The sequence below is a fragment of the Bidens hawaiensis genome, unplaced genomic scaffold, assembly GCF_021521415.1.
Source record: "Bidens hawaiensis isolate Kalapana, Puna unplaced genomic scaffold, B.hawaiensis_p1.1 tig00021713_1, whole genome shotgun sequence".
Taxonomy (NCBI): Eukaryota; Viridiplantae; Streptophyta; class Magnoliopsida; order Asterales; family Asteraceae; genus Bidens; species Bidens hawaiensis.
In genome coordinates, this window is record NW_027493379.1 from 247078 (window position 1) to 274689 (window position 27612).

A 27612-nucleotide genomic window follows, 5' to 3' on the forward strand; every position below is an offset into this window, starting at 1 on the left:
GTAAAACCGTTTCGGATTGGAAACTCGAGGGAAATAATTGAAGCTATAGAAACGGTTAACTGGTTTCTTAACATGTTTAAGAGCGGGTCGGGTCCAAAAGAAGTTTCCAAACACGAGAATACAAACTGATCTACAAATCGTTAGGTAGGGCCAGGCTGGGAATCTGTTTGGGTCAATCCGATTTAGCGTGATATTTTGTACCAGTTCAGAAACCAGATTACCGGGCCCAAACCAGTTTTTTTGGCACATCTCTACCATTATGAGTGCAATTTACTTGTACTGTTAACTTATAAAACTGAGGGCTTTGGAAATATATATAATGCAGACTAAAAAAATAATAATAAACCATATAAGAGAAACTATCTTTGACAATTCTTTTAAGTTCTGAAACATTTAAATCAGTCAACAGTTGTCCAATTTCACAGCTTTCTTTGTAAAAAAAATGTGCACAATCACGCACTTTAATAATCCAGAATTTAGCTCACAATCATTTCTGTCTGTCTATCTGGTATTCGTTAGAAAATAATTACCAACTCATCATGTGGCTATTCATCCAACCAATCAACTGCCGTTAGGCTGGTCTTCCGATTCTTCGTCTCCATCATCATCACGGGCATTTAGATTCAAACTCAAACCCACAGTGCCTTTGTTATGCTCTAGCTTTTCGGTACTCTCAGAAACCTGAAATAACAAATACATTCATACTCTAAGACGCTTGATATGTTGCAGACAACACACTGTTCATGACAAACGCTACTCTGCAAAAAACTACAAAAAACACAAAAAGAACATGTACAAACGCATTACCTGATTCTCTTCCATCGGCGCATCATTCATGTCAGGTTTGGAAGATGGGTCAGCTTCTGGAGCAATTGGGTCATCCTCAACGGGTTTCGCTTCATCAGTCTGCGCCTCATTGTTCTGTTCCTCCAGTAGAGCTATCTGATCATCCATCCACAACAAACCATCACACAACATAAAACAATCCCTTACTATATTACACAACAATTTCAAACTTTACACGAAAACAGATGAATCGAGTTGAAAGTAAGAATAAACAAATAAAAGGTACTAAAAAATTCCAGCTTCAAATACTAAGCAAACACTAATGCCTAACGGTCTTACTGTGTTTTGTACTACTACCATTAGCTATCTTGGATTGAATTAACTGAAAGTATTAAAATGCATAAATGAAGAAAATGGTGCAGGCGATGGTCCCCCCCCCCCTCTTGGCGCCTGTTTGAGTTGGCTGAGCTGAACCATGGATGGCGCTTGGCCAGCCCCATTCCATCCACCACACTCGGTCCAACAAACACTCAACCATCATTCTTTTCAAACACACAAATATTCGCACTTAGTAGATGTTAAACAATTCCTCAAAAAAATTGTCTGGAACCGGCCTAAACTAGCCGTAAAACATGTCTAAAACCCCTAACAATGGTCTACCTATGTCTTACTTAAAAAAAGCCCTTGCCTTTTAGCATCAATTCAAATTCCAAAATATGCATATAAGCTACAACTATAGTAGTACATTTAGATTTAATATCAGGTACAAATTTCTACCTTTTTTTTCAACTTAAATATGGCCCATTCTTAAAACAATTCCATAAATAAACACAACAATGACATATAAAAGCAATGTTTAGAAAACCCCCGGATTTCGGTAAGGCAACCGGTATTTAGAGCCCTGTATTTTAGATGGTTTTCAAATTACTGGTTTAAACCATTATTTGACTTGATCATTGTTTATGTGTAATGTTTGGTTCATGTATGATGTTTATTAATGTACCTTAGGCTAATTTTTAAGTTGTATTTAACTGTATTTCCGGGTAAACTATTCAATCATCAATCCGGTTCAACCGGTATTGTTAGTCAGTTTTCAAAATATTGTTTTAAATCAGTATTGAATCGATCATTGTTCATGTGTAATGTCTGGTTCACGTATGAAGTTGTTATAATTTTGAGTTGTATTATATGGAATTACAGTGTAAACTACTCAATCCAGTTCAACCAGTATTTAGAGCTCGGTATTTTTAGACGGTTTTTAAAATACCGGTTTAAAAAAAAAAAAAAAAACGGTATTTGATGTATGATGTCTAGTAATGTACCTTAAACTAATTAATCCGGTTCAACCGGTTATACCAATTTTTAACAAAATCCTGTGCGAGTAAAATACCGGTTTTTAAAACGACAAATAAAACCAGATCTGGTCAAAGTCAACGAAAAGAAATAAAAACAAATCCATACCGGAATATACTTCATCTTCCGGCGAGGCGGTTCATCGTCGGCAGTATCGTCATCACCATTGGAATGATCGTCGTTATGAGTTTTACGAATCGGTGTCCACTTGTAAAGCAGAATATGAGATGCTGCCTCATTATTATTATTATTATTGGTGTTAGCGTTTCCGTTAGAATGATGGTGTTTGTTATTATTATTATCGGATGAAGGTGTGTTGGGTGTGACGTGGATCCACTTCTTCTTCCACTTTCTGACGGGACCTGTGAACACGGTGGCTGCTCCGTACCGACTTGAGGATCGGCCCAGACGAGCACCAACGCCTTCCATGGTTTGCTTTGGTTTGTAAAGACTGATGGATCGAATGGGTGTTTGTTTGTTTGATCGTTTTCGATTTGGTTTTGAATCGTGTGTTAATTTTCTATAAGATTGAGATGGGTTAGGTGTGAGAGGGTGTAGGGTGTTTTGGCGTGGCCGTCAACAAGAGCCGTTGATTACTGGCTAAATATCAGATTAAGCGTGATAAATTATTAATTTTTTTTTTTTTTGAAATTAACCGAAGGCCCATTTGTTAACTGAACCGACCCGAAAACCGAACCGGAATGAAACCAATTATGTAGAAACCGTCGGTTTGGAACTGGTGTGCAATTTTCTCCATCAAGACCGGTTTCAAACCGGTTAATCGAACCGAAACCGATCAAAACCCGAACTGCAACCGATTATAACGTGGTAAGAAACCGGTTTTAACCTGAACCAAAACCGATAATAAACTGGTTTTGACTTTTGTTGACCAAACCGAACCGGTTTTAAGTTTTAAACCGGTTTATGCACCTCTACTTTTAGTAACTGAATTTTATATGTAATGTAACAAATTAAATTTAACCTAAGCTATGCGTGACCGACAAGAGTATGGAAGGAAAAAAACAGTTTTTTTGCAACTTATACGACTTTGTAAGTATTTACTTGCTTGTATAGCACCCAATAAGCCATAAAACTTCTATGGGTCGTATAAGACTATGAGACCGTATAGAAAATTTTTGCAAAAAGACGTTATAATATAATCTTAAACGATTATAATATAATCTTTTGCCAAAAAAACTACAAATTACTTCGTAAAGTATGTTAATGTAAATTTAAATTCATTTTATTCTATTATATTATTCAACCTTTCAATATTTTACTCATCTTCAAGTCTTTGTATAAATATAACCTTGTAAGGCAAAGCATTTACAATTTCTCTAACTTTCAGAATAAAGATAACAAAACACATTATAAAAGTGTCTATTTTTTTAATTGTCTATACGGTCCATATCATACAAGGCACCAGAAATAATGACCAAGAACATCTGACACAACTCAGATGTTATACGGCCTATATAACCATATGCGAGTTTTATAGGCAAAAAGTGGTGTATGAGGATCCATACTAGTATATGAGGATTCTAAGCCTAAATTTGTCATTTAAAATATATACATGTAGTTGAAACTTTAAATCATTATTTTGGACGTTTTCATTAAAAAAATCAATGAATATTAATAAGGAAGAACATGCAAGTAGTTTTTGTAAATACCAAAAGAGAGTTAACACGTTTATATAGGGGTGTTATTGTTCATGTCCCGCTGGTCCGGACCTTAACGCTTGATTGCAAGTTAAGAGTCAAACTAAATATTGAATTTGTGTCTATGTTTTTTCATGTGTGTTGTGAATGAATTCATACATATCTGAAGTATGATATCCTTTGTTTGACTTTGATTGATAACAATATGTCTTTTTAACTTACACATCAGTTCTCTTTAGGTCTCTTCAGTCTTCAGTACATTTGCATGTTTGCGTTGTTGTTTATCATGACACTGTCATGATCTTAGCTATTCAATCCAACTCTTTAATATCAAAATTATTTGGATATTATAAAGCTTGTAAAACACATGGCATTGTGGGTAATATATAACCCTTGGCACACAATATCTTAAAAATCACACATATAACATAAACACACTGGTTTGACCAATTCGTCTTTGGAAACATACAAAATTTTAGTTTTATAAAGAGAGACCAATACTTTACACTCTGTAATTTAGTTGTGTACCTCTAAAAATCATTTACATGCTCGATTTCAAACAAAATTGAAAATTCTATCAAAACGACAAAAAATGGACTACTCGTTAGTAATTCTTGTGTAAGATCCGAACCATTTAGCTTCAACATACTCGTGCCTTCTCCATGGTGGCACGTGCATCTGTTGTTGCTTCATTGACTTCTTAATAGCGTCACACATTATTCTCACAATTTGTTGGAGCTCGTTGACCATGCAAATCGTGATTTTGGGGAAAACGTCCAGCAACAACGCATAATCTTGTGTTGGTCTAGCTATCTCGAATTCTCCTGCTAGAGATACGTCAATAATGTAGCGTCGCCCGTTAATGTTAGCGTCGATGTATTCGTAGCACCCCGATGGCTTCTTTTCCCATTTTGATTTGCAAAGTCCTGAAATAAATAATTATATTCATTAAAAATTTAAAATAAAATCTATATTGAAATAGTACTTTTTGAATAGTAAAACTAACTAAGTCGTCTAAAACTATACTTATAAATTTGAAAAAAGAAAAGTTTACCCGCGTCTAACCCTTGGTGACGCAACCTAGTCACGAGTTGTAATTTAAAACCCGACGACGTTGGCAATGAACTCACGCGTCGTCGAGCTTTCTGAATTTCGACAGCTACCTTTCGCTTTTGTTCATCGAATGCAAACAATCTCTTCAATGAATCCTTTATCTCCTCCATATCCGAATCTTCGCAATCCGAATTATTTTCATTTTCTTGTTCTTCAACAACAACTTCATAGCCTTTTTCGATGTATGAATTAACCAAATCAAACAAATCCATCATTCAAAGTTGATTATTTGAAGAAATATATAGATGAGATTTGGTTTATATATGAGTCTAATGACGTGAAAATGTGGGAAATATGTTGACATCAAATTAGTTCAAAAAAGGTGGATGTATTTAAGGATAATGAATGTAGACAGGGTAGTAGTATGTATACGTATTAATTTCTCGCCATGTGATTCGGGGTTGTAAAGTGGTATTTGAAAATTATTTTTTTAAAAACATTATCCATGAATAAATATTATGCAGTCATCATTAGTTTCAAATAAAGTTACTTATTTTGGTGGGGTTTTAATAGTTGAGTTAAAGCATCACGAAACAGTGGGGCTCTAACATGTCTCTTTGACATTGTGTTGTGGTTTAAAGCCTTGGTAACAAGTTAAAGCTTCATTATTTCCTTGTTAAAACCCCATTACCCCATTACAATTTCCTTGTTTAGCATCCAGGCCCTTAGCTTTGGCACGATGTTAAAACTCTGTTAGCACGTTACATCAATGTCACATCACTTTTGTCTTCTATATTGAAGCTCCACAACTAGTGGTCTTTGTAAGCTTTTAAAAAGTCAGTCAGGTTATGTGTTAGTGGGATATATTGTGCTTTATTAATATTTGATTTATGATTAATGTGAAATGGAGGTTTATAGGAGATTCAAGTCTTTAGGTTATGTGTTAGTGGCATATATATTGTGCTTTATTAATATTTGATTTATGATTTATGAAGGTTTATGGAAATTCGTTGACCGGTGAGATGGTCACGTGATTCTTATCATCAATATATATAAAGTTTGCTTTTTCACATTAATATTAATTTTTTGGTTTCTAACTTTATGACATTTGACTACTTTCTGTTTGCTTGACACCAACTGGCCACGCACTCACACCAAGCCTCAGTAAAATTGGGGTGTGGCAAATTGGGAGATATGAAGTTTATACTCTCTTCCACAATTTGGACTTATATTAGATTACGTGTATTGAGTTGACGACTTAACGCCTCATTACACTTGTATTTTTGTTTTCAGTTTAGGAATTAAATACACATATTTCCAAGCGTCTTGCATTTGAGCCCATTAACACGCTCACACCCAAAGTGGCTCAAGGTCTTGATGCCCACCATGAAATGGTGTTTAATGCCATTGCAAATCTGATGTAGCGTGGGGCACTAAAACGTACACATGGTCTTGATGAGAAATTTAGAAAAGAATTTCTCAAGTATATATTAATAGTGGGAGAGTAAAACATTATGTCCTCATGCTTCTCATGGTCAACACGTAATTCATATTGGGAAAATTCTTAAAATGATCCAAAGATCCAAAATGAATCCAAATTCTCAAAATAACCCATGGAATCTGTACTGGGGCGACACAATGGTAGTATAACCGACGAGATTTTCCAACCAATGAAAAGCTAACATTTGTAAAGTTTCTGACATTTTTAACCATATTTTTAAAAATATTGGGGTTTTTGTCTATATTTCTACTTTAAATCATTTGGTAAAAAACAATCTCTACAGACAGTTTTTTTATGTTTCATATTTGGTCCGTTCAAATTAATTTTTTCTTGAAAAAAGAGCCTTTTGAATTTCGTCTTCCAAGACGCATTTTGAACGAATTTCGTCGTTCATATTTTCATGGTTCTTATCTGGTAAGTTTTAAAAGTTTAATACCGTCTCGACCGATAGGATTTTTAGTATTCCGTCTTGACCTGCTATGTTTTTGAATATCCCGTCTACTCCGACTATATTTTTAATTAAGTTTCAGGTGGACCCACCTTCTTAAACTAAATTATCAGATATTTTTATTTCCATCTTGTCCCACTGTCCACACTAGTCAGCAACAGATCTTGGCCACTAAGGATGACATAGAGTGGGTTAAATCCCAGAACCAACTCAACGGACTTCATATGCAACTTAATGTCCTTCGCACCCGTGCTCAACAGCTCCAGGATCTCATCCAGTATGTTACATTACATGTTTTCTTTTCAATTTTATAAAAAATAATAATCCAATACAAATTAAATTAACATACTAACTGTGAGAATCAAGTAGTACACTATGTTGTATATATAATTAGACTGCTTGATTCTCACATTAGCACATTAATTTCATTTGTATGTTAACTTTTCCATAACTTACTAGGGAGAATCTTAGGGTACAATATTATGCAATTAGGGCTAAATAACAGGTTAGGATTGTTTAGTTTAGTTTAGTTTAGTTTAGACCGAAACTAATTAACAGAATCGGTAGGTTCTGGGATTTGTAATCCTCTCTCCTGAAACGATTCCATACAACCAAAAACCGGTTACCGGCCGACAAAACTTGTTATGTCGAGATTAGTAATCTAATCATGTATTGTACTCAATGAACTTCATTATCATCGTCATACTTAGTATATCTCACAAATAACAAGGCTATGGTAGGGTCTAAGGAGGGTAAAATGTAGACAGCCTTACCTCTACCCCGTAGGAATAGAGAGGCTGCTTCCGGTGAGATCCCCCGGCTCGATAGTAGTTTTGCATAAAGTCTTGGACATAAGACACATAGCACTGAACCATCGGCCGATTGGTGCATGTACTCATGTCTTTCAGCTATCATTGCCTGATTAAGATACTTTTGCCCCCCCCCACCCCCCGGGCCCACACACATATACACTATATGTGCTCACCACAAACATGGCGTATAATTGGCATTAATTTTTACACTCGTGCTCAGGATCTCATCAAGTGAATTCCATTTCTTCATGTTTTGTTTATAATTTTGTTTCAGTTTTATAAATTACCACTTGTTTTGTCGAGATTAGTGATATGATCATGTATTATACTTGCCCTAGATCATAATTTAGGGTTTAAATCAACTTTTCCTATTCTATACAATATGAGTATTAGGCTTTAAGTTTCAGTATTTGATTTTTAGTTTATTTAGTTTGTTATTTGAATTTTATTTCTAGAGCAGCTTGTCAACTAGGGGTATATAGTGTTCGAATGGGACTCGAAAAACTTGAAATTTGATTCGGTTCAGGTTCAGTAATAGCATTCGAATCCAGCTTCCCAATTTCAAAACTAGAAGAGAATACGAAATTCGATTCGTTGAACACCCCTATCAGACAATAATTATCATGGCCCTAATTGACCAGAATGGTATTTGATTATCAATATGTACAATGCTAACTCTAAAAACTGATTATCAACAGGTACAAAGGAATATCACACTACGATGAAGAGGAAGCAAAGAATCACACGTCATTACCATGCCCAGGTGAACTCCTGGTAGAAGAGCACCACAGCAACTACGGTGAGCCATGGGCTGGTGGTCGAGACGTTTTTGAATTTCTTGCAAAATCTTCCCAAATTACCCCTGACTCACGGGTTTTGGAGATTGGTTGCGGGACCCTTCGGGTGGGGTTACATTTCATTCACTACTTAACGCCAGAACACTTCCATTGCCTTAAAAGAGACGAGCTTTCTCTCATGGCTGCATTTAGGTATGAACTCCCTGCCAACGGGTTGCTTCATAAACGGCCTTTGATTGTTAAAGGTGAAGATATGGATTTTAAAAGATTTGGGTCAGGGGTTACATATGATTTAATATATGCTAGTGCCGTGTTTCTTCATATGCCTGATAAACTTGTGTGGGTTGGGTTAGAAAGATTGGTTAGTAGATTGAAACCTGTAGATGGAAGAATATTCGTGTCACATAACGTGAAGTTTTGTTCAAGATTGGGTGGGGATGAGTGCAGTAAGCGGCTAAAAAGTTTAGGACTTGAATATATGGGAAAACATACACACGATAGTTTACTTTTTAATCATTACGAGATTTGGTTCGAGTTTAGAAGGTTTCAAGTGTAATTTCTTTCGGATCAATGTAAAATTCTTTTTGTCAAGTGTTTGATATTAGTATTTAATATATTTAATATATATAGATTGGTCCTTTACATCAATAACAGATCATCAAAAACAAGCTCATCTAACAGATCATCCATAAGCAGCTCTTCGAGTTCAATGCCTACAAACTCGGCATCAGCTTGAAGGTTCATCCAACCGCTCCCTTTGGCCAAATCACGGCTCACTATATCATCTAATGACGGTTGGAACTCGGGTTTCCAACTTAAGTACATGTTAACAACATCCCATACCTGTTCTAGAACACGACACCCGACAGGCATAGGGCTGACCTTTGACCGGCAAGTCAATGCATGTGGGCAGTAAGTGTACGTTTTACCATGAATCTCCAATAAGGCCTCGTTGATTAGATCGAACAGAAGAAGATGCTGGTCGTTGATAATCTTTTGAACAACTTCCTCATCTTTCATTGAATCTAAGTCTTCGAGAAGTTTGGTTTGAAGGAGACTAGTTTCTACTTCCTCAAATAACAACGGGTCGATAGGCTGGTAACTAGAATACCATTCTCCAAGGAGCGCGTTCTTTAGAAAGCCAGATTTATCCAACACTTGTTTTACGAATTGGAATTCAGGGTTATCTTTAACTGACTCTAGATCCAAGTGTAAACTTCTGTTTTTAATCATGTGCGTGCTAGATCGTTTGTCATCAAGATCATTTATAGAGAATGTGTACGGTTTGTTTTCAACTGCAGCCATCAATGTAGATCCATGTTAGGAATACACACACACACACATATATATATAACTGAAACTTGATTTTTATAGCACCTTCCATTGGTGAGTTGGGTATGCTCAAAGAAGACGAGTCAAATGCTGAATCTTGCGTTGACCAGTCAATCTCAGAAAGAGGGGTTTCTTTCTCAACTTCCAGGTTTTCATCGACCTCATAACCAGAGGCTAATGTTAACATATCTTCTTCGTTATACTCCAGTGTATCTTGGTTAACTTCTAGGTTTTGGGGATCACCCGTATGCTCAGAACCCGAGTTATCTTCTTCTTGATGATCCAACGTATTTTGGTCAACTGCAGAGTTCTTGGCTACCTGCTTTTCATTTTCTTTGCTTAGTTTCTCATCAGAAACCTTTTTGAACATTCCAAGTATTTCATTAAAAGGCTTATCGTTCTCAACTTGAATAACGGCACGAGGCTCCTCTTCTTCAACCACATGATTTTGGTGATCGTTTTGCTCTTGAGTATCATGACTAATATGTTCTTGACTGTCCCCATTGTTCTCAACCGAACTAGTTTTAGACTGATCATTTTGGTGGTTGATTTGATAATTCGATGCATCTGTATCCGATCCTGGATTTTTGTTTAAACCCTCGTCATCTTTCTCAATTAATTTTGTTTCCTGCTTGCCTAACACGTTTATTCTTTCTGGATATAATAAACGATCCGTTGATCTCTGATCATTAGATATGTTTAAAGGCGTGTCCATAGTGGGTTTAACCGGAAACTCTTGATTATGGTTAAAGTCATAGGGACTAATATTAGGTAACGAACGCATTCGTCTATGTGTTTTGCGACCGCCAGCCACAAACAGCTTTGGTTTATGATCATTATTATGATGCTGCATGAAATTTCCATCTCGGGTTGATGTTTGGCTTAGTAACTTACGGTACTTGCTCATGGATTCACTGCTGGAAGACGTTTTGTTAAGGTGTGATTTAGATTTATCAGAAGACGCGTGTTTACTTGTTTTAAGCTTCTCGGGGCCCACTTTTTTGGATCTTTGGAAGATTTCCGACCGCCATACGGGACCTTGTGAAAAACCGCATCCATAAGAATCCTACGCTTCTCCTTTCTAGCATCGACTTTGATGACCAAACCGATCTTTTGTTTGAGAGATTTTGATTGATTTGCGGTTTGCTTTTTGCTATCCTTTCGGGAAGTTGCGGGTGCGGTAGTTCTAAAAGATTCCGGTCTCGTTAACATTGGTTTCGGACATCCAACTCCTTGGTTCATCGGTAGAATGAACTTGTCCTTTGTCGTCTGGATGTCTTTAAGCTCCTTCAACTTATGTTTAAGTTCTTGTAACTCAGAGTCTCGGGTCTTTGTTTTGGTAGCGAGTAACGGGAAGGACAAGGATTTTGTTAGTCCGGTGTTTTTGGACTCCGTCCGAGCTGGCTTTTTGTCTTGAATACGTACAGCCGCTTGTTTCAAGTAACTGACGGTTAACATGGCGGTACACATGTCACATTTTCTCTTCTTTTTGATAGTTGCTGGACTTTGACAGGTGGAGGGGTTGTTTTTCTTTTTTGGTGAATTCGTAGGTGACCGCCGCCATTGGTGCTTCCCCCTTCGTTTCGCCATTTCACTCGAGATAAGAGATCGGATTCTAAATTTCTTCGAACGCGTTTCTGCACTTTCTTGTTCATTGATCTGCAAATATGTGTGTATAGATTATAGAACCAGTCAATCAATCATAGGGGCGTAGGCTAGTTGGGGTCAGGGGTGGCCCCGGCCCCCTCCGTTTTTTCCTCGGTAGTGTAAATTTATTCTTTTACAGTTGAAAATGTTTATACATAGTGTAAATTTACCAGTTTCTCACCGAAATTTTGAGTCCGGCCCCTTCCGTTTTTTCGCTCGGTAGTGTAAATTTATCCTTTTTCAGCTGAAAATTTGTATACATAGTGTAAATTTACTCGTTTTCGACCGAAATTTTGAGCTCGATCCCTCCGTTTTTTCGCTCAATAGTGTAAATTTATCCTTTTTCGGACGGAAATTTTTATACATTGTAAATTTACCCGTTTCCAACAGAATTTTGAGCCCACCCCTCTCTAGTTTATGAATTCTTTATAAATATTGAGTCCGCCCCCCCTCGGCGTGTATGTCCAAGCTTCGCCACTGATCAATCAAACAAGCTTAGCCAGAACATGCATGTTACTTAATAAAGTACCTTGGGGGGTTTGATTTTTTTAGAATCACGGTGAACTACTTCTGGCGGTTGAGGTGGTTGACTCGTGCTAGCGGTGGGTTCGCTGGGCCCGCCATCTACTAAATTCTTAAAATCATATAACTTTGTCCAGGAAAAGAGTTTTCATAATAATAAGTTGAAATGAAACAATGGATACCTATACCATGCTTTCCGGAACCATCTATCGCATGCTTTCCGGAACCATGTCTCTTATTAGGCAGCAGTTTTACATTCTGCCATCGGTGGCGACGATTAAGCGCATCGAGTATTTTATTCACGCATCCGGAATTACCATTATTTTGTAAGGAAACTTTAGACGAATGCGACCGCACGTGCTTTCCCATTTCATTTAACAATGATGATGATCAAAATCTAGTCCAAAACATACACATTTTAATCATTGTAAACATGACAATCAACAATATATTAATGTAGGATGAATAAGAGAAACATATGTTATACGTTTATATATTATTAGGCAGAAGAAGTTGATGTTTTGATGAACAAAGTTTGAAACAAAATAAGTGAATGGAAATGGATGGGATGGAGAAGTAACTAACTAATCTTCATTCTTCGTTTTCCGTTAATATATGTTTACCATCCACTTGCCTCCTCTTCAAAAGTTTACCATTTATTGCTTCCGACAAATATGTTTTATTTTATTTCTCAAGTGTACGTTTTTTTTTAACGACCATTACTAACTCACCTACACGATTATCTCTATTTTATTTTCAGGAGAAAACCCATTATAGATGAGAAAACTCTCAGGCTCATACTGAAATCCCCAATTTATTATTATTATATTATTATTATTAGGAGAAACTGCGGTTTTTGTCCCTGTGTTTTGTCAAAATCTGCGGATTTAGTCAAGTAGTTTCAAATTTGCGTTTTTCATCCATATGGTTTCATTTCACTTACAATTAAAACCGAATTCATTAACCCCGTTAAGTCTAGTCGTTAAACCCGTCAGCGTATCTCTCATGTGAGAGGCAATTTTGTCATTTTTCTCCCAAATACACCATAGCCCCTCACGTGAGGGGGGAGGAGGGGGGGTTGCGAATTACGACTGTGGTTTATTTGGGGAGAAAATAGACAAAAATGTCCCTCATGTGAGGGGCACACTGACGGGTTTCACGACCAGACTTAAAGGGGTTAATGAATTTCGAGTTTAATTGCAAGTGAAATGAAACCACAGAAACGAAAATCATAAATTTGAAACTATTGGGCTAAAACCGTAGATTTGGCCAAAAGACTAAAACCATATTATTGTTATTATTATTGTCACAAGTAGGGGTGAGCAAAATACGGTTCGGGACCGTCAGAACCTAGGAACCGGAACCGAACCGGTGCCTCAGAACCGCTAATGTGTGTACCGGTTCGGTTCTCGGTTCTCATAATTTTCATTAAACGGTTCCCGGTTCGGTTCTGGGTATAACCGGCGGTTCTAGACTTTGGAATCGAAGAACCGGAATATTCAAAACATTTTAAATAACTTTACAAATCCCCATTTTTTATAGAGTAACTTATTAACCGGCATCCATTGAATATTTTTTAATTCAAATCTTCTTTCTTTACGTTCAAGAACTAGCAACCATGATCAATTTTGAATTAAGCTATCAAGGTAATTTAATATAAAATGATATGATCTTCCATTAATCTATCGTTGCTAATGATTTATTTAACTTCAACACTTAGGTTTTAATAAAAAATATAACGGATGTTCATGTTGTATTCTAAATTAGTTTTACCGTGAAAGAAGACATACAATTGTATAAACTTGTTTTGCAATTTGCAAAGTTTGCATAACTAATTTGATAAATAAATGATAGAACCGGTTCTAGCCAGAACCGATTAGCGAGAACCGGATTTAGCGGTTCTGGAACCGAACCGGTTTACTATAATAGGTTCCGGTTTCGGTTCTATTTTTCACTCATTTTCGGTTCCGGTTCCGGTTCGGTTCTCGCGGTTCTGAATCGTTGCACTGGCACATCCCTAGTCACAAGAAGAGTTTAACCCAAAATTTCTTCCTTTTAAAATGAAGACTTTGAGTCTGGTCTCAACCACTTCCACTTGGGATAATCGGTAACATGTACAAGTTACCATCCAATTTTTCATTTTTGATATGCTCAAAGCAAGGTGTGAATGTGATCAAACATAAAACCTGATCATGCCCTTTCGGAGTTTTGTGTTATGTATCTCTTGGCATGGAAAATGAACGAATCGACAATCATTTTATCGTCTTGATAACATAATTATACTAAAACAAATTACAATGCTCCAATACGAATAATATTGGTCATATAATTTGTCATGTAATTGAGCATCCTGAATGTGACATACTTCTTTAATCAGTTTCAAATGTTTATGGGAGTACTAACCTGAAATGACACAAAAGAGAGATGGGTTGACACAACGAACAACAAACAACAAATATTACTTCTATATACTATACACGCGCGTGTGTGTATGCAAGACTAATACAATACAAATTCGTCTTCAAGATTCACCAAACTGCCTATCTTTAATGATTTGACCAATCTTTGTGTACAATTCCCGTTGCTCCTCGTATGACAGGTTCATTACAATCTGAAATAAATATTAAAGCGCAATCAGGGTTTTAAATTCCCATTTTACTTTTCGCTTTTATTTGTTAGGGAATACTCTATAGAATAGTAACCAAATTTTGAAATTGTTCCAATCAGGTCACTCATGAAATCTTTTGTTCCAATCAGGTCACTAAAGTTTCCTTTTTGTTCTAATCATCGATATTTTCCTGAATAGCAGATTATGTACGTTTTTTTTTAAATAGTTTGACATTGCAAAATATTTTTTAAAAATTGAGAAAAGTAATTTTTATTTTGCGAAAAATTGTAAAAAAAATCTGGAAAGTTGGGAACAAAAATCTGAAAAATTGCAAAAAAAAAAAACTTGTTATTATTATTTTTTTGCAAGTTTTTTTTTCACAATTAATTTTTTTTTTCTCAATTTTTACTAATTTTGTCAATTTAAAAAAAAATATTTTGCAATGTCAAACTATTTAAAAATAAAAAAAAAACTGCATAACCTGCTATCCAGATAAAAAAATCTAGGATTAGAACAAAAAGAAAACTTTAATGACCTGATTGAAACAAAAGATTTTATGAGTGACCTGATTGAAACAAAAGATTTTATGAGTGACCTGATTGGAACAATTTCAAAACTTGGTATAGCATATGTACCTGGTCGAATATCATCCCAACCGATACACTTTGAGCCACAATAAACGACTGGTGGTAAATGTATGCAAACACAGCCATCACCATCTGCATGCATCACATGTTGTCAATAACTAACTAATCACCCGAAACAAATACTGATTTTGACCATATTAAGTTTATAAATTTCACCTGGCAATCCATTCGGTCTGTCATTCCACCGTGTCCCGGAATACTATCACCAAAATCCTACAACAATCACAATGAAACAATCTTAGTGGCATGAATCATCACGAAGCTTATAAGCTCTAGACATGTCGCACCTTGATCTTGAATGCTCTTTTAAAACCACTAGCAAAGAAGCCTCCAAAAGGTGCAATAATTGAAGCGAAAAGTCCAAGACCCAATGCGTGCCATTGCACAGGCATAACGTGTACTTCTTTCCACGGAAGCCAGCCAGGTAAAGCAAAGCTCTCGGGTGTAAAAAGCGGGCCCGGGTCACATTGAAGCCAACCGGTTGATAGGTCCTGCAAGGCATGGGTGTGCATAAAACCGAAAAAACCAAATCGAAATCGAAAAACCCAGATAAACCGAAGTGAAAAAACCAAACCGAATTAGAAACCAGCGGTTCGGTTTTGAACGTTAGCAAAAACCGAAATATTGGTTTTGGTTCGGTTTTATATATTGTTAAGAACCGAAAAAACCGAACCGCACCGAAATAATAAAAAAATTAAAATATCCATAATATTTTAACCGTAATCATTAAAACAAAATCTACCGATGACAATTTGTTTAGTTTTAACCATGGTTAATAACAAATATATCTGGTTTCTACATATGGTTAATAACTAATAATACTGGTATTTTTTAGTTTTAATTTTGATTTTAAATGTATCTTTTATTAGTTTTTAATATTTGAAGTCCAAATATTCAATATTCTATTAATTATTAGTTTAAAGTAAAAAAATATCATGCCCAATTTAAATATCTTGGGTCAACCTTATTTTTTTTTGGCCCAAAAAGTTTTGACTCGAGTAGCAAAACCGAACCGAAACCCAAAAACCTAAATATGAACCAAAAAACCGAGATCGAACGGTTTTAAAAAATCATAAAACCGAAAGTTTGGTTTTCGGTTCAGTTTTAGTAAAAAACCGCACCGGACCGCACCACACACACCCTTACAGTGCAAGCACAATTCTTAAACTAAATGTCTCAAAATTATACAAAGATGGTTTTTTTTAGTTAAATGATTAACCTTTCTAGGGCATGTTAACCACTGGAAGCGACCCAAAAAGTTAGCAAGCTACAGATGATTAAAAAACGTGTTACCATTTTGCATATCCATATCATAATAACATATTAACGTATGAAAAAGATAATAAAAAGATACCACGAAAGCAGATATAATCGTTGTAACTGATGCTCCAATAAACCCCTCCCATGTCTTCTTCGGGGATAACTTGATCAACGGTGTTTTTCCAAAGAAGAAGCCGAAGATGTACGCAGCAATATCATTGATGACAATCAGTGATGCGGGAAGAAGAAACCTGTGTTACATTTTGAGCATAAACCTTTGTGAACATAAACTAATGAATGTAAGGAAATATGTTGGTTAATTACCAGAATATCCCTTCGAATATATTGGCTACTGTGAAAGAGGACTGCGTGAACACGACAATAAGAATCATATGAGTCCATGCATATTGCCCAAACTGATACTTGTACATCTTCTTCTTTAACGAGAGAATGAACCATACAAAACCCGCTATGTACAAGAAATAGCAGGTGACCATGTGATATTTGATAAGGTTGGCCACAATTTTGTATAAAAGCTTGTCTGTTGTGACGGTATTGACCAGCCGTTGACTAAGAATACGACCGTATACAAATAACATCGCCGTGAAGAAGAAATGCCTGAAATTAACATTCGCTTTATTACTTGCATCAATTTTTAAACAATTCATCCTAGGGGTGTGGGTGGTGCGGTTATTGACTAAAACCGAACCAAAAACCAAACTTTCGGTTATATGATTTCAACCGTTCGGTTTCGATTTTTCGATTTTCGGTTTTGGTTTGGTTCGGTTCGGTTTTGGATGCGGTTTTTTCGGTTTTGCTAATCAAGCCAAAACATTTTGGGCAAAAAATAACACTTGACCCAAGATATTAAAATTGGGCATGATTTTTTTTATTTAACCTAATGATTAATAGAATATTGAATATTTCAGCTTCAAATATTAAAAGCTAAGAAAAGATACATTTAAAATCAAAACTAAAAGTACTAGTATTATTAGTTATTAACCATATGTAGCAACCAAATATATTTGTTAATAACCATATGTTAAAACTAAACAAATGGTCGTCGGTAGATTTTGTTTTAATGGTTACGGTTAAGATATTATGGTTAAGTTCAAAACCGAACCGTCGGTTTCTAATTCGGTTTGGTTTTCGTGGTTCGGTTTTTTTCGTTTTTCGGTTTCGATTCGGTTTTTTCGGTTTTGTGCACACCCCTAATTCATCCTGTAACACAAACTAATAAAATCCATTTTCCTTACCAATTTAAATGCTTAAATCCAGGGAGTTGTTTGTCTTCGTTCGCTTTTCTTAGCAGACCGAATAACTCTTTTGCCATGAAAATTTGAATAATGACAACCATCGCCCATATATAAAGATGTCCCATGTAGACAACAAATATAAAACCACCAATCATCCACACGCTTGAATAAGCACGAATCATCATCGACTTGTACTTATTTTGATCATTTACCAGCAACTGCTGTCCATTAGCATCTGCTGGAATCTGGTATTAAACAGATAAAAAGCTCAATCAACTTACAACTCTCTTTATTCAAATACAGTTACATGCTTGTCAATTACCTCAGTTGAACCCTTACGCCGTCGAATCCGTCCGGCATGTGTGGTACTTTCGGTCTCCTTTATCATGCTCCCACAGCTGCAACGCGTAATTAATCGAAAACAAGCCTAAACAACAAAATGCAATAGAACAACTCTTGAGTTTGAAGCTATAATCATACTTGAAACTCCCTATATATATATATATATATATACAGAAACACCATATCCAAAAACAAATACATATGCACTAGGCCTGTAAACGAACATGAGCACTTAATCGGACAATATTTGTGCTCAACTGCTCATGTTCATTCATTTAAAATATAAACAAACATAACTGTACATACTTAAACGAGCACAAACAAACATTAATGAAGGAACATATACGAACGTTCACCAACATAAATGAACGAACGAAACATGTGTTTATGTTCGTCTGTTTAATTAAATGAACGGTTCACAAACAGTTCACTGAACGTTGGGTTAATATGCACAACGTGTTGCTTGTTTGCAGTGTATTTCGATTTAAACAAACACTAGTTACTTTTTTTTGAATGAAATAGAATATATATAAATTATCATATATATGCAGAGTGAATCCCTAGTGTCATCTAAAACCCTAAGCGTTGAAAATAAATAAGCTTGTAATATGAATTACATGTTACACACATAATCATAATCATAATAATAATAATAATAATAAAATTGATTTAACATAAATTTGGAATTAGCAAGAGAAGCAAAACAGACCTAGCAGTCAAATCTGAATCAGTAGCAGGCAAATCAATATTCGATACTCACTTGCACACACTCACACACGTTGTATATAATTATAATTATAATAATATCTCTCTCTATATTCGCCTGCTCACAAACTAAAATTATAATTATAGATTTGAATAATAATAATAAAGAAAAATATGCATCACTAGTCCAATACTTTTAACTATTTACAATTTAAATCCTTAATGTTTTCTTAGCTTGTAATAGTTTGGCTAGTGTCAGCTCATGTTTGGATTGGTTTGTAAGCTGAATCGAGATTGGCTTGATTTATAAACAACCCAAGCCAAGTTGGCTCGTTTCACAAATGAGTTTTTTCGAGCTAGTTTCAAAGCACAAGCTACTTAATTACTTAATTACTTAAATAAACTTAGTATTGGTAAGTGAACAACAGGCCAACAGCTGGTGTTGGGAATTAAGTTAAAATTAGGATATAAACTAGTTTCTATGAAATGATGAGTAGACTAGCCAAAGCATCTAACGCTTCTTAACCAAAACCTTTTCATAAATGAACAATTTGTTTTTTTTATATCAACTCTACCTCTCACTTAAATTATATAATAATTGTATATAATTGTCAATATGTAATAGAATCTATGATGGATCAAATACAAGCATTTGTAAAACAGATTCTTTTAATTTGTCATATAATTGTTTTATGGTAGACGTTGATATCAAAATTAATGCACCAATAAAAGATAATTTACATTTTAGTTCAACATCATAAAACTAAATAAAATTTTTTTTATTATCATTAATAATATTGTGTTTCTAAACAAAAAGACTGTCTATTTTGGATTTTCTCAAACGAATACATTGATTTTATTTAATAAATACATTTATCATTACCTCAAATTATCAACTTTGGATCTTGTTTAGAAATAACATTGCTTTATGATTGATTGTTTTGAGCAATCAAAATGTTAGCTAGAAGCTGGGAGAAGATATAATAGGGATAGGTGCGTTCATCTATAATATATATAAACGAAACAAAAGAATGCAGGTGTAGGCATGTGTCATCCTTGGGTTCCACATCCAGCCTGATTGTTATTTACAGTGAACATGAGGTAATACATACAGCTTGATTCACCATCAACTACAAACCATCTTAAAATTTGGAAGTTTATGCCAATTTCCTTAAAAGAAATGAAGGTATTACTTACTACTTACTAGCAGACATAACACTACATGCTGTTAACATTCATTTTGCAAAATGTTTTGTCTTATATTTTTGCACACCACATAAAGTATACCAAGTCATTAGCAAAGGGAAAGGAAGTTGGTTGATGTCAAGTGTTGCAACAATTAATAAAAACGACTCGGTTTAGATTAGACGGAAGGCTCATTTGTCCCTCAACACGACATAGTTGGGACCATTGGTCTTCTGTATCTTGGAAATCCTCCTCAGAATATCCGCAAATGCATTCTTGTCCTGCAAAACCAAATTTAAAATTAATATTAAAACAGTCTTCTTTCCTTATTGACATATATAAAAATACTACCTCTTTGGTGCGTAAGCGGGATTTAAACTTAGCAACAAGATCCTGTGTGGTAACAGGTGCCTTGTGCATAAGAACTGCTGTGATTTCTTCTTCTGTGACAGGTCCGGTATTATTAGATGGTGCTGCTGCAGCTGCTGCTTTTGAAGAAGAACCTCCTTTAGCCGCCGCCTTTCCAGGCTCCTCCTTTACAGCTTTCACATCCTGAAACATAAAACATCAACAAACCATATAATAATAATGATAATAATAATAATAATACAAATTGCAAAGTGCAGTAGAACTAGAAAAGAACGGGTACATACAGTTTCTGTTTTGACTTTCTTTGCACCATTTGTTGCTTTGTTCTCTTCGGTGCTTTTCCTCTTTCCCTTAGCCGCCGCCGACTTGTTTGAAGAGGGGGTTCCCCGAGCTGATGCTGCTGTTGCTGGCTTTGAAGGGCTATTGTCAACAGGTTCTTCTTTAAGAGGACGTTTCGCATTACTATTATTATTAGCCTTTGGTGCAAGAACAGGGGAACTTTCGTCTTCAATCTATACCATACAAAGTAACAAAAACCAATAACATGATTGGATTTCAGTAATTGAAAGAGAAAAGAAAAAGAAAGTTACATCATCATCATCGTCATCATCGTCATCTTGTTCTGGATCAGATTCAACCCCACTATTTTTCCCGAGAAGCTTCTTCAACTCCTTTCCAGATTGGCTCAGTCCTCCCCCCTCTTCTTCATTTTCGTCCTCATCGTCGTCATCCTGCAACAAGTTAATAAAACAACTGTAAAGTTTGGATCCAACTTCGGATAATTCACTCATGAGGTCAAGTGTCAACAGTGTTAGAGAAACTCTCTAGGCGCTAGTCGGGCGGTGGGGGTGCTGACTAGCGATTAATCAAGGTTAATAGGGATGAACCGGATTGGAAATTTATATGTAATTTTTAAATTAAAACATACCAAATTTTATATATGAATTTTCAATTTTGAGCGACTTGGAGAATATAGAGATTAATTGAGGATTAGTCGATGGGGTACCAACTGGCGAAAAACTGGCACCGCACAATTTTTACATCCATGGCTGTCTAATACACTATAAAATGACATTGCTTAAGTGAGGATCTTTTGTTCATAAGTTGGTCTTTGGTTTAGTAAAGGTTTTTCATATCCAAATTTATGTTGGGAATCTCACACTCGAAAGTTTTTAATCATCCAATCAATATAACAGTTTTTTGTCAATGAAAATAGATTAAAAGCAAACCTGCTTAATTTCTGGAGGAGCAGGGATTTCAGGGGCCAGATCTTCCCGTTCCTCAGGATCATTACCCACAGCTTCATCGTCATCTGTGAAGATTTCCTCATGCTCCCAGTCATCACCTGCAGGAACAAAGATGCAGCATGTTTTCATTTATAAGCTTTTTTACTAATAAATGTGTAGAAGTAAGGTTAGAATATTCAAAGTGACGCAAACAAAAAAGATGAAGAGATTATTACCCTTCTCAATATCATCATCATCAAAATCAAGATCACCGCCTCTAGGACCTTCTTCGTCATCATCACCACCTCTCTTATTCAGTCCAAGTCTCGATTTCCGTGCAGACTCCTCATCTTCATCTTCTCCTTCCCGGTCCGACACATTCGCCTCGTCATCATCCGCGTTATTCTTTTTACGGCCTCTCCCGCCTGCCCCACCACTTTCCTTGTCATCAGGCCTTTCAACTTCACCAAAAGCAGCAGCTCCATTGTTTGCTGCTTTCATCATCCATCTCTGATAACCATCTGCGGTTTTCCTTCTGTTTTTTATCTTTTCTTCAGCTTCCTCAAGCGTAAGCTGCTTGTATTGTGCAACTTTGTTAAAGTTGTACCTTCAATTACAAGAAATATACATGTCTGTTATTAAGGTGCATACACGCAAATGTTAAGATGATGCTTATGCATACCATGAACCAGCAGGGATTGCAACAAACTCCTTCCCCTGTAGCATTAGAAGGTAATATGTTGCAGTCTGTGCACCCTCAAGTACACCCTGATACTGAAATTGCCCGGTTTCATCTTCCAAAAGCCAAGGTTTGTTCTTGTATTTCTCCTACACAAGTAGCATTATGACAATAATGAAGTCCTTAGTATTAATAGCAATACAGTTCAAGAACTCATTTTGTATGCATTAAGTCATCTAAATCCACAGATATGAGATATGCAACCCTACTATAATCAGCAGAAAAAATTGAGGGACCAACAAAGTAGAAGAAAAATGTACAAGTAAACATACCCGTAGTGTGTCTGTGACTTGACGTCCTTGTAATCCTTCTTCTGGAGAGACCACTTGCTGTCATTTTTCTTCTTCGAGAAACTTGGTAAACCAGTCACAAATCTTCCTATGAAGTAATTCTTATCGCTGGCTGGACTTGCCCGGACATTGTATTCCTATTCAATACAAGTCAAGCACGTAAGAACATGATGTCACGAAACCTAATGAGAGAGAGAAGAAACAATGACAAGCATATATCAATCAAAAGGCTTAAGAGCAATCGAGTGCCAAGGTTTAGTTGGTAAAAGGCAAGATAACTTACAATGATGAAATACAAAGCTTCTCACAAGAATTAATCACAAACACGTTTCTTTTTCATTCTAAATAAAAAGTCCGCGTTTCATTTTCAGGATGTTAACTGACAAGTTCTATAAAAGCCCTATTTTGGACTCACAAAATTATGTTTATGTGATCATCATGAAGATCAATCTCAAGGATGACAATGCACTTATAATTTTGGCAAACCCTAGAGTTTCATTCTGAAGACGTTCTTGTGTTTATCTACATTTAACTTGCTGTTACGTGGTTCAAAGGAAGCATGTCACTGGTCAAAATTTAAGTTGAATCGGGCATGACAACAATTTAAAGTATTATAACCGTGCTCTTAACTGCAGATGCATTGTGCATATTGAAGATGACATGATGTTTTACTGTGTGTGAAAACCATGAGCTCCCCAGCATTAACTAACCTAGTCGTTTGTGACAGTAAAGTTGATAGTGGAAAAAAACTTGATGGATGTTGACGCAAAAGGAAAGAAGAGTGTGTCAAAGATCTTAAACAAGTATTTGATAGCTTTGGATTGCATAGTCAATGTATTTCAAATATCTGATTGGTTAGTGAAGTATATAAAAGAAGACCCGACAATCGACACTGGCCCTGACTTCTAGAGTAACAATCAATATGATTCACAAGTGGATTCTAAAACCATAACCCAGTAATCCAAATAGGGTTGTAAATGAACTGTTTGTGAATTGGTGGGAAGCTCGTTCATGTTCGTCCGTTTAATATATAAACAAACACGAACAAAGAATTGTGTTCGGTATGCATAACAAAAGAACACGAACAGAGGCTGTGTAATTGTGTAAACGAAGATGTGTTCGTTTAGGTTTGTTCATTAATGTTCATTTACATGTCTGGATAATTTGTTTACGTCCGTCCGGTTACATTTCTTTACATATATATGCTCGTATATTAAAAACTTACTCTAAATGTTTTTATTTATTAGTATTTTGATATAGGGGGGAAGTTAACTTACAAATGAAATTAACATTCTAACTGTGAGAATCAAGTAGTGTAATTATATATACACAACATAGTGTAATTACACTATGTTGTAGTTACACTATACTATAATTACACTACTTGGATCTCACAGTTAACACGTTAATTTAATTTGTACGTTAACTTTCCCTCTATATCAAAATACTAATAAATTAAAATATTTAGAGTAAGTTTTTAATATACGAGCATATGTATGTAAAGAAATGTAACTGGACGGACGAATTAAATTAACGTTCTAACTGTGAGAATCAAGTAGTGTAATTATATATATACAACATAGTGTAATTACACCATGTTGTAGTTACACTATATTATAATTACACTACTTGGATCTCACCGTTAACACGTTAATTTAATTTGTACGTTAAACAAAAACTCGTATATTTGTGGCAACAACTAAATGGGGATGTTTTGATGAGGTGAAACCCTAATTAAAATAAACCGAACCGACCCGAATGAGACGAGTGATGGTGGCGCCACAATCACGGCACCTGTCCTTCCTCTCAGCCATGGTCTTGCCACAAGCGACACAAAGCGTCATGTGTTTGCAATTGCTACCGTACAATTCCACCGTCGATCTACAACCGTCACACGACGGATTCAACATCAAATCGAACGAAGAAGAAGACATATCTCTCTCTTAAATCCTGCTGCAAAATCAAAAGCTGTATTCAATCAATTAATTGAATCTAATGAAACAAGTCCAGAGTCGAATTGAATTGAATTGAATTAAATTGAATTAAACCTTGGTTTTATTGAGGGAGAATGGAGTTTGCGTTTTAGGGTACGGTCAAATTAGAGAATGGGGTGATTTTGTTTTGTTTTGGAATGGTTACTTTGAGAGGGGGCAGGGGTTTTTATACATTATTCGAGTCGGTTTTACGAGCCCGGTCCATCTAAATTATTGTTTATAACTAGAGGTATATAAATCGGGTATTTTTAGGACTCGGAACCCGGTATGGTCAACAAAATTTAAAACCGGGTCAAGGAGAACCAGTTCCGTGTATAATTGGGTATTTGATTGGGTTTTCCGGGGTTTTTTCGGGTTTCAGGTGAGGTCGAGTTTTGACCGGGTAAAAGTGAAACCGGTTTCGGGAGGGTCCTAGTCAGGTCGTGTTTCGGGTACAGGTCTGGGGAGAAGCTCAATATTAGGTCATGTTGCACCCATAGATCGGGTCGGGTACGGGTAGAAACTGGTTCTGGGTTAGATCTGAAACCATGTATTTTGTGTATCTCTATTCAAATCTTTCGGTCCACATATTTCTATGTTTAAGATTCGTTACTAAGGGTCGATAGTTTCAATATGGTACTGAGATTGGGATTGGTATTTTTTTTTGGCTTGTAAACTTGGTAGAAATCGGTTTCAGGTATAATTAGGTATTTGACTAGGTTTTCTGGTAAGGTCAGGTCGGGTTTTAACCGGGTAAATGTAGAACCAGTTTCGCGTCGGGTCCGTTCCGGGTACAGCTTTGGGGAGAAACCCAATACCAAGTCGTGCCCACGGGGTCAGGTACGGGTAGGAACCTGTTCACCTCTATTCAAAATCTTCCGATCTGTCTATTACTATTCGTTACAAAGGATCTGTACTTTTGTTATGGTACTGAGACGGTGATAGGTATTTTCTCTTGGGTTGTATACATGGTAATTTTTACGATTTTTTACGAGCTCGTCCCATCAACAATCTAATATATTGGTTATGGGCTCTGATAATTTCTTAAAGAAAATAGGTATATGAAAAACATTCACCGCAAATTTAAAAATAAAAGTATAGTTTTAACTTTTAACCAAAATATATGGGTACACCGTAACCTTAAAATGCCTCTATGTTGGCTTTTTAATATAAATCCATTGTAAAGACCGTGTAAGATATAAAACAATTCTTACTTTTATCTTATAGTTTTTTTTTATGTTTACGATAATTTATGGATACTTATGATAGTCTCGAAGTATATTTTTTCCATCACAATACATTGTAAACTCCCACAACTTAGTTCACAATTTATCCATGCCATAAAACTTCAATATTACTAGTCAAAGATCGTTCGTAAATCTAAAGATCAATTAAACATGTAAATATATACCAAAGTATATGTTTTGATAATGAGTTTATGAGAAGGACATGAATATCATTGATTTAAAAGGATTTCTAAAATCAAACAGTGCGCTCATGATTTAACTAAACGATGAATAAAGCATGACTTGTTACAAAAAAATAAATAAATCAAAAAGTCGTTTTGGTACCGGTTATGGTTATACTTTCACCCTTCTAGTTACGTCAACTACAGTAAATAACATTGTTAGTCTCGTCATAGTGAGCACTTGAGGTTTTTGCTATGACTCACCTCATACATGAAAATTAAGTTTAATTGAGATAGAAGACGGTAAATGCTTAAGTAAAACGAGTAGTTAGAGAGAATTGTATGCCCTCAAAAAGGCTTCTATACCTCCACGTTGGGCAACTTTAAGGATACATTACATGTTTCTTATGATATTGTTGACGTTGCAAGTCTGCATGCTGTGGCTTTAATCTATGGTCAATAGTGTGGTATGATGGGCAAAATGCAAATAGCCAAATATGTTTGCCTTCAAATAATGTCATGTTATAAAAGGCATATTACCCGGAGTATGTTATCTAAGTACTAACTCGTTTTAGGTTTTATAGTTTGAAAATAGACGGAATAATATCTTTAAATTTGTAGTATATTGTTTTCAGATTAAAGTATTTGATGGTACTCTTTAAAAATCTTTATTCAATAATTTGAAAAGAAAAACAAGAACAAATATGTTTTTCTGTTATGTAAAACAAGGCAAAGACCTTCCTCATAATTGTATCACAAATTTTTGTTGAAACGACACAACTCTTCATGAAATAGTATGTCGGTTGATAATTAAAACCGTTCAAACTTACTTGGTCGCATCACCATAAATCATATGTAATATGTCTGATTTACTGTTGATCGACCAAGTTGCCTCTAAATCTCTAATGCACACTTATTAATCATAGGACATGATACTGCTAGGATAACTTGTTATTAAAAGACCAAGTTGCTTATGTTCACAAACTATTGATGATTAGTTGCTAGTGACGACCAATTACTACTTATCATAAATTACTATTGACAAGAAGTTCTCACCATACCCGTTACCACTAATCTCTGATAGTCAACGTACTCATACTAAGGATCAATTTTTATGAAACTTTCTGGCAATCATACATATCTGAAGCAATTTCCAATGGCTTTTCAACAAGGTAACGTAATATCTTTTTAGTCATCCATCCGCCCCAAACGGATTTTAACACATAATAAACTTGTTCTAAGGCAACCTTTGAACTAGCACCTCGTGATATTTATCCAGACCATGGATTCTATTTATTGCCATAAACATTTCTTAAGAAGGACTTATTATAAATTCCATTACCTCGTCAACGACAATACAAACCGTACTTAAAAGTGAAATAAAACCAAACACACACACATACAAGGAGAGAGACATTAGTAGGCCGGGCAATTACACTTGCACCGTGACAAGCAACTCTTACAATCAGAAAGTCTTGGATAAGAACCGGGATCACAGTCATAGTGCTTGACACACTTGGTCTTTGGGGTATTACTCCACAAGCACCGAGCCATGCACCTCATGATCGGGAAACACTTTGGGCAATCTTTCCTCATTGCGTTCGAGATACAACTCCTACAATCTCCCCCGTTGCTCGAGCAGGCTAGACTCGGAGAACTCATGCTCCACCCGATCAGTAACACCACAAACATCAC

The 27612-nt window shown here is 35.7% G+C and overlaps 4 protein-coding genes and 1 pseudogene across 6 annotated transcripts; 1 reads left to right on the forward strand and 4 right to left on the reverse strand.

Moving 5' to 3' along the window:
- Nucleotides 1-390: 390 nt before the first annotated feature.
- LOC143564074 (uncharacterized) lies at nt 391-2603 on the reverse strand. The gene is made up of 3 exons (XM_077051460.1): nt 2248-2603; nt 808-942; nt 391-681 (listed from the first exon to the last, which is right to left on the reverse strand). The coding sequence occupies exons 1-3, from the start codon at nt 2566-2568 to the stop codon at nt 562-564; spliced, it is 576 nt and encodes a 191-aa protein (XP_076907575.1). The 5' UTR covers nt 2569-2603; the 3' UTR covers nt 391-561.
- Nucleotides 2604-4052: 1449 nt separating this feature from the next.
- On the reverse strand, nt 4053-5310 carry LOC143564075 (uncharacterized). Its single transcript, XM_077051461.1, has 2 exons — nt 4852-5310; nt 4053-4723 (listed from the first exon to the last, which is right to left on the reverse strand). Exons 1-2 carry the CDS (start codon nt 5123-5125, stop codon nt 4395-4397), a joined length of 603 nt encoding a protein of 200 aa, XP_076907576.1. The 5' UTR covers nt 5126-5310; the 3' UTR covers nt 4053-4394.
- Nucleotides 5311-6751: 1441 nt separating this feature from the next.
- Nucleotides 6752-8999, forward strand: LOC143564091 (uncharacterized). The gene is made up of 3 exons (XM_077051474.1): nt 6752-6765; nt 6882-7076; nt 8310-8999. The coding sequence occupies exons 1-3, from the start codon at nt 6752-6754 to the stop codon at nt 8962-8964; spliced, it is 864 nt and encodes a 287-aa protein (XP_076907589.1). The 3' UTR covers nt 8965-8999.
- A 5227-nt stretch (nt 9000-14226) lies between these two features.
- On the reverse strand, nt 14227-18818 carry LOC143564082 (phosphatidate cytidylyltransferase 1-like). Of its 2 annotated transcripts, none has more exons than XM_077051467.1 (10): nt 18732-18818; nt 18003-18107; nt 17681-17925; nt 16749-17042; nt 16519-16675; nt 16384-16431; nt 15452-15655; nt 15321-15377; nt 15153-15236; nt 14227-14520 (listed from the first exon to the last, which is right to left on the reverse strand). In XM_077051467.1, the coding sequence occupies exons 2-10, from the start codon at nt 18066-18068 to the stop codon at nt 14431-14433; spliced, it is 1245 nt and encodes a 414-aa protein (XP_076907582.1). In that variant the 5' UTR covers nt 18069-18107; nt 18732-18818; the 3' UTR covers nt 14227-14430. The 2 variants fall into 2 exon arrangements, with proteins under 2 accessions (XP_076907582.1, XP_076907583.1); XM_077051468.1 differs by having other exon boundaries at nt 18003-18078; nt 18732-18775.
- A 1060-nt stretch (nt 18819-19878) lies between these two features.
- On the reverse strand, nt 19879-24633 carry LOC143564083 (transcription initiation factor IIF subunit alpha-like; annotated as a pseudogene). The gene is made up of 10 exons (XR_013140784.1): nt 24585-24633; nt 24291-24476; nt 22519-22673; nt 22190-22335; nt 21744-22114; nt 21511-21626; nt 20872-21012; nt 20566-20793; nt 20264-20464; nt 19879-20193 (listed from the first exon to the last, which is right to left on the reverse strand). The product of XR_013140784.1 is annotated as a transcription initiation factor IIF subunit alpha-like (transcript).
- Nucleotides 24634-27612: the final 2979 nt, after the last annotated feature.

What these genes read in the sequence shown, in the direction of transcription:
- LOC143564074 (XM_077051460.1), bottom strand. Translation starts at nt 2,568, where the DNA reads ATGGAAGGCGTTGGTGCTCGTCTGGGCCGATCCTCAAGTCGGTACGGA. An exon ending in GGAAGATGAAGTATATTCCG is followed by an intron (nt 943 to 2,247) that starts GTATGGATTTGT and finishes ATGGATGATCAG; the next exon opens with ATAGCTCTACTGGAGGAACA. An exon ending in CGCCGATGGAAGAGAATCAG is followed by an intron (nt 682 to 807) that starts GTAATGCGTTTG and finishes TTGTTATTTCAG; the next exon opens with GTTTCTGAGAGTACCGAAAA.
- LOC143564075 (XM_077051461.1), bottom strand. Translation starts at nt 5,125, where the DNA reads ATGATGGATTTGTTTGATTTGGTTAATTCATACATCGAAAAAGGCTAT. An exon ending in TCACCAAGGGTTAGACGCGG is followed by an intron (nt 4,724 to 4,851) that starts GTAAACTTTTCT and finishes TATTTATTTCAG; the next exon opens with GACTTTGCAAATCAAAATGG.
- LOC143564091 (XM_077051474.1), top strand. An exon ending in CAGCTCCAGGATCTCATCCA is followed by an intron (nt 7,077 to 8,309) that starts GTATGTTACATT and finishes GATTATCAACAG; the next exon opens with GTACAAAGGAATATCACACT.
- LOC143564082 (XM_077051467.1), bottom strand. Translation starts at nt 18,068, where the DNA reads ATGATAAAGGAGACCGAAAGTACCACACATGCCGGACGGATTCGACGG. An exon ending in GGATTTAAGCATTTAAATTG is followed by an intron (nt 17,043 to 17,680) that starts GTAAGGAAAATG and finishes TGTTAATTTCAG; the next exon opens with GCATTTCTTCTTCACGGCGA. An exon ending in CGATTATATCTGCTTTCGTG is followed by an intron (nt 16,432 to 16,518) that starts GTATCTTTTTAT and finishes AATCATCTGTAG; the next exon opens with CTTGCTAACTTTTTGGGTCG.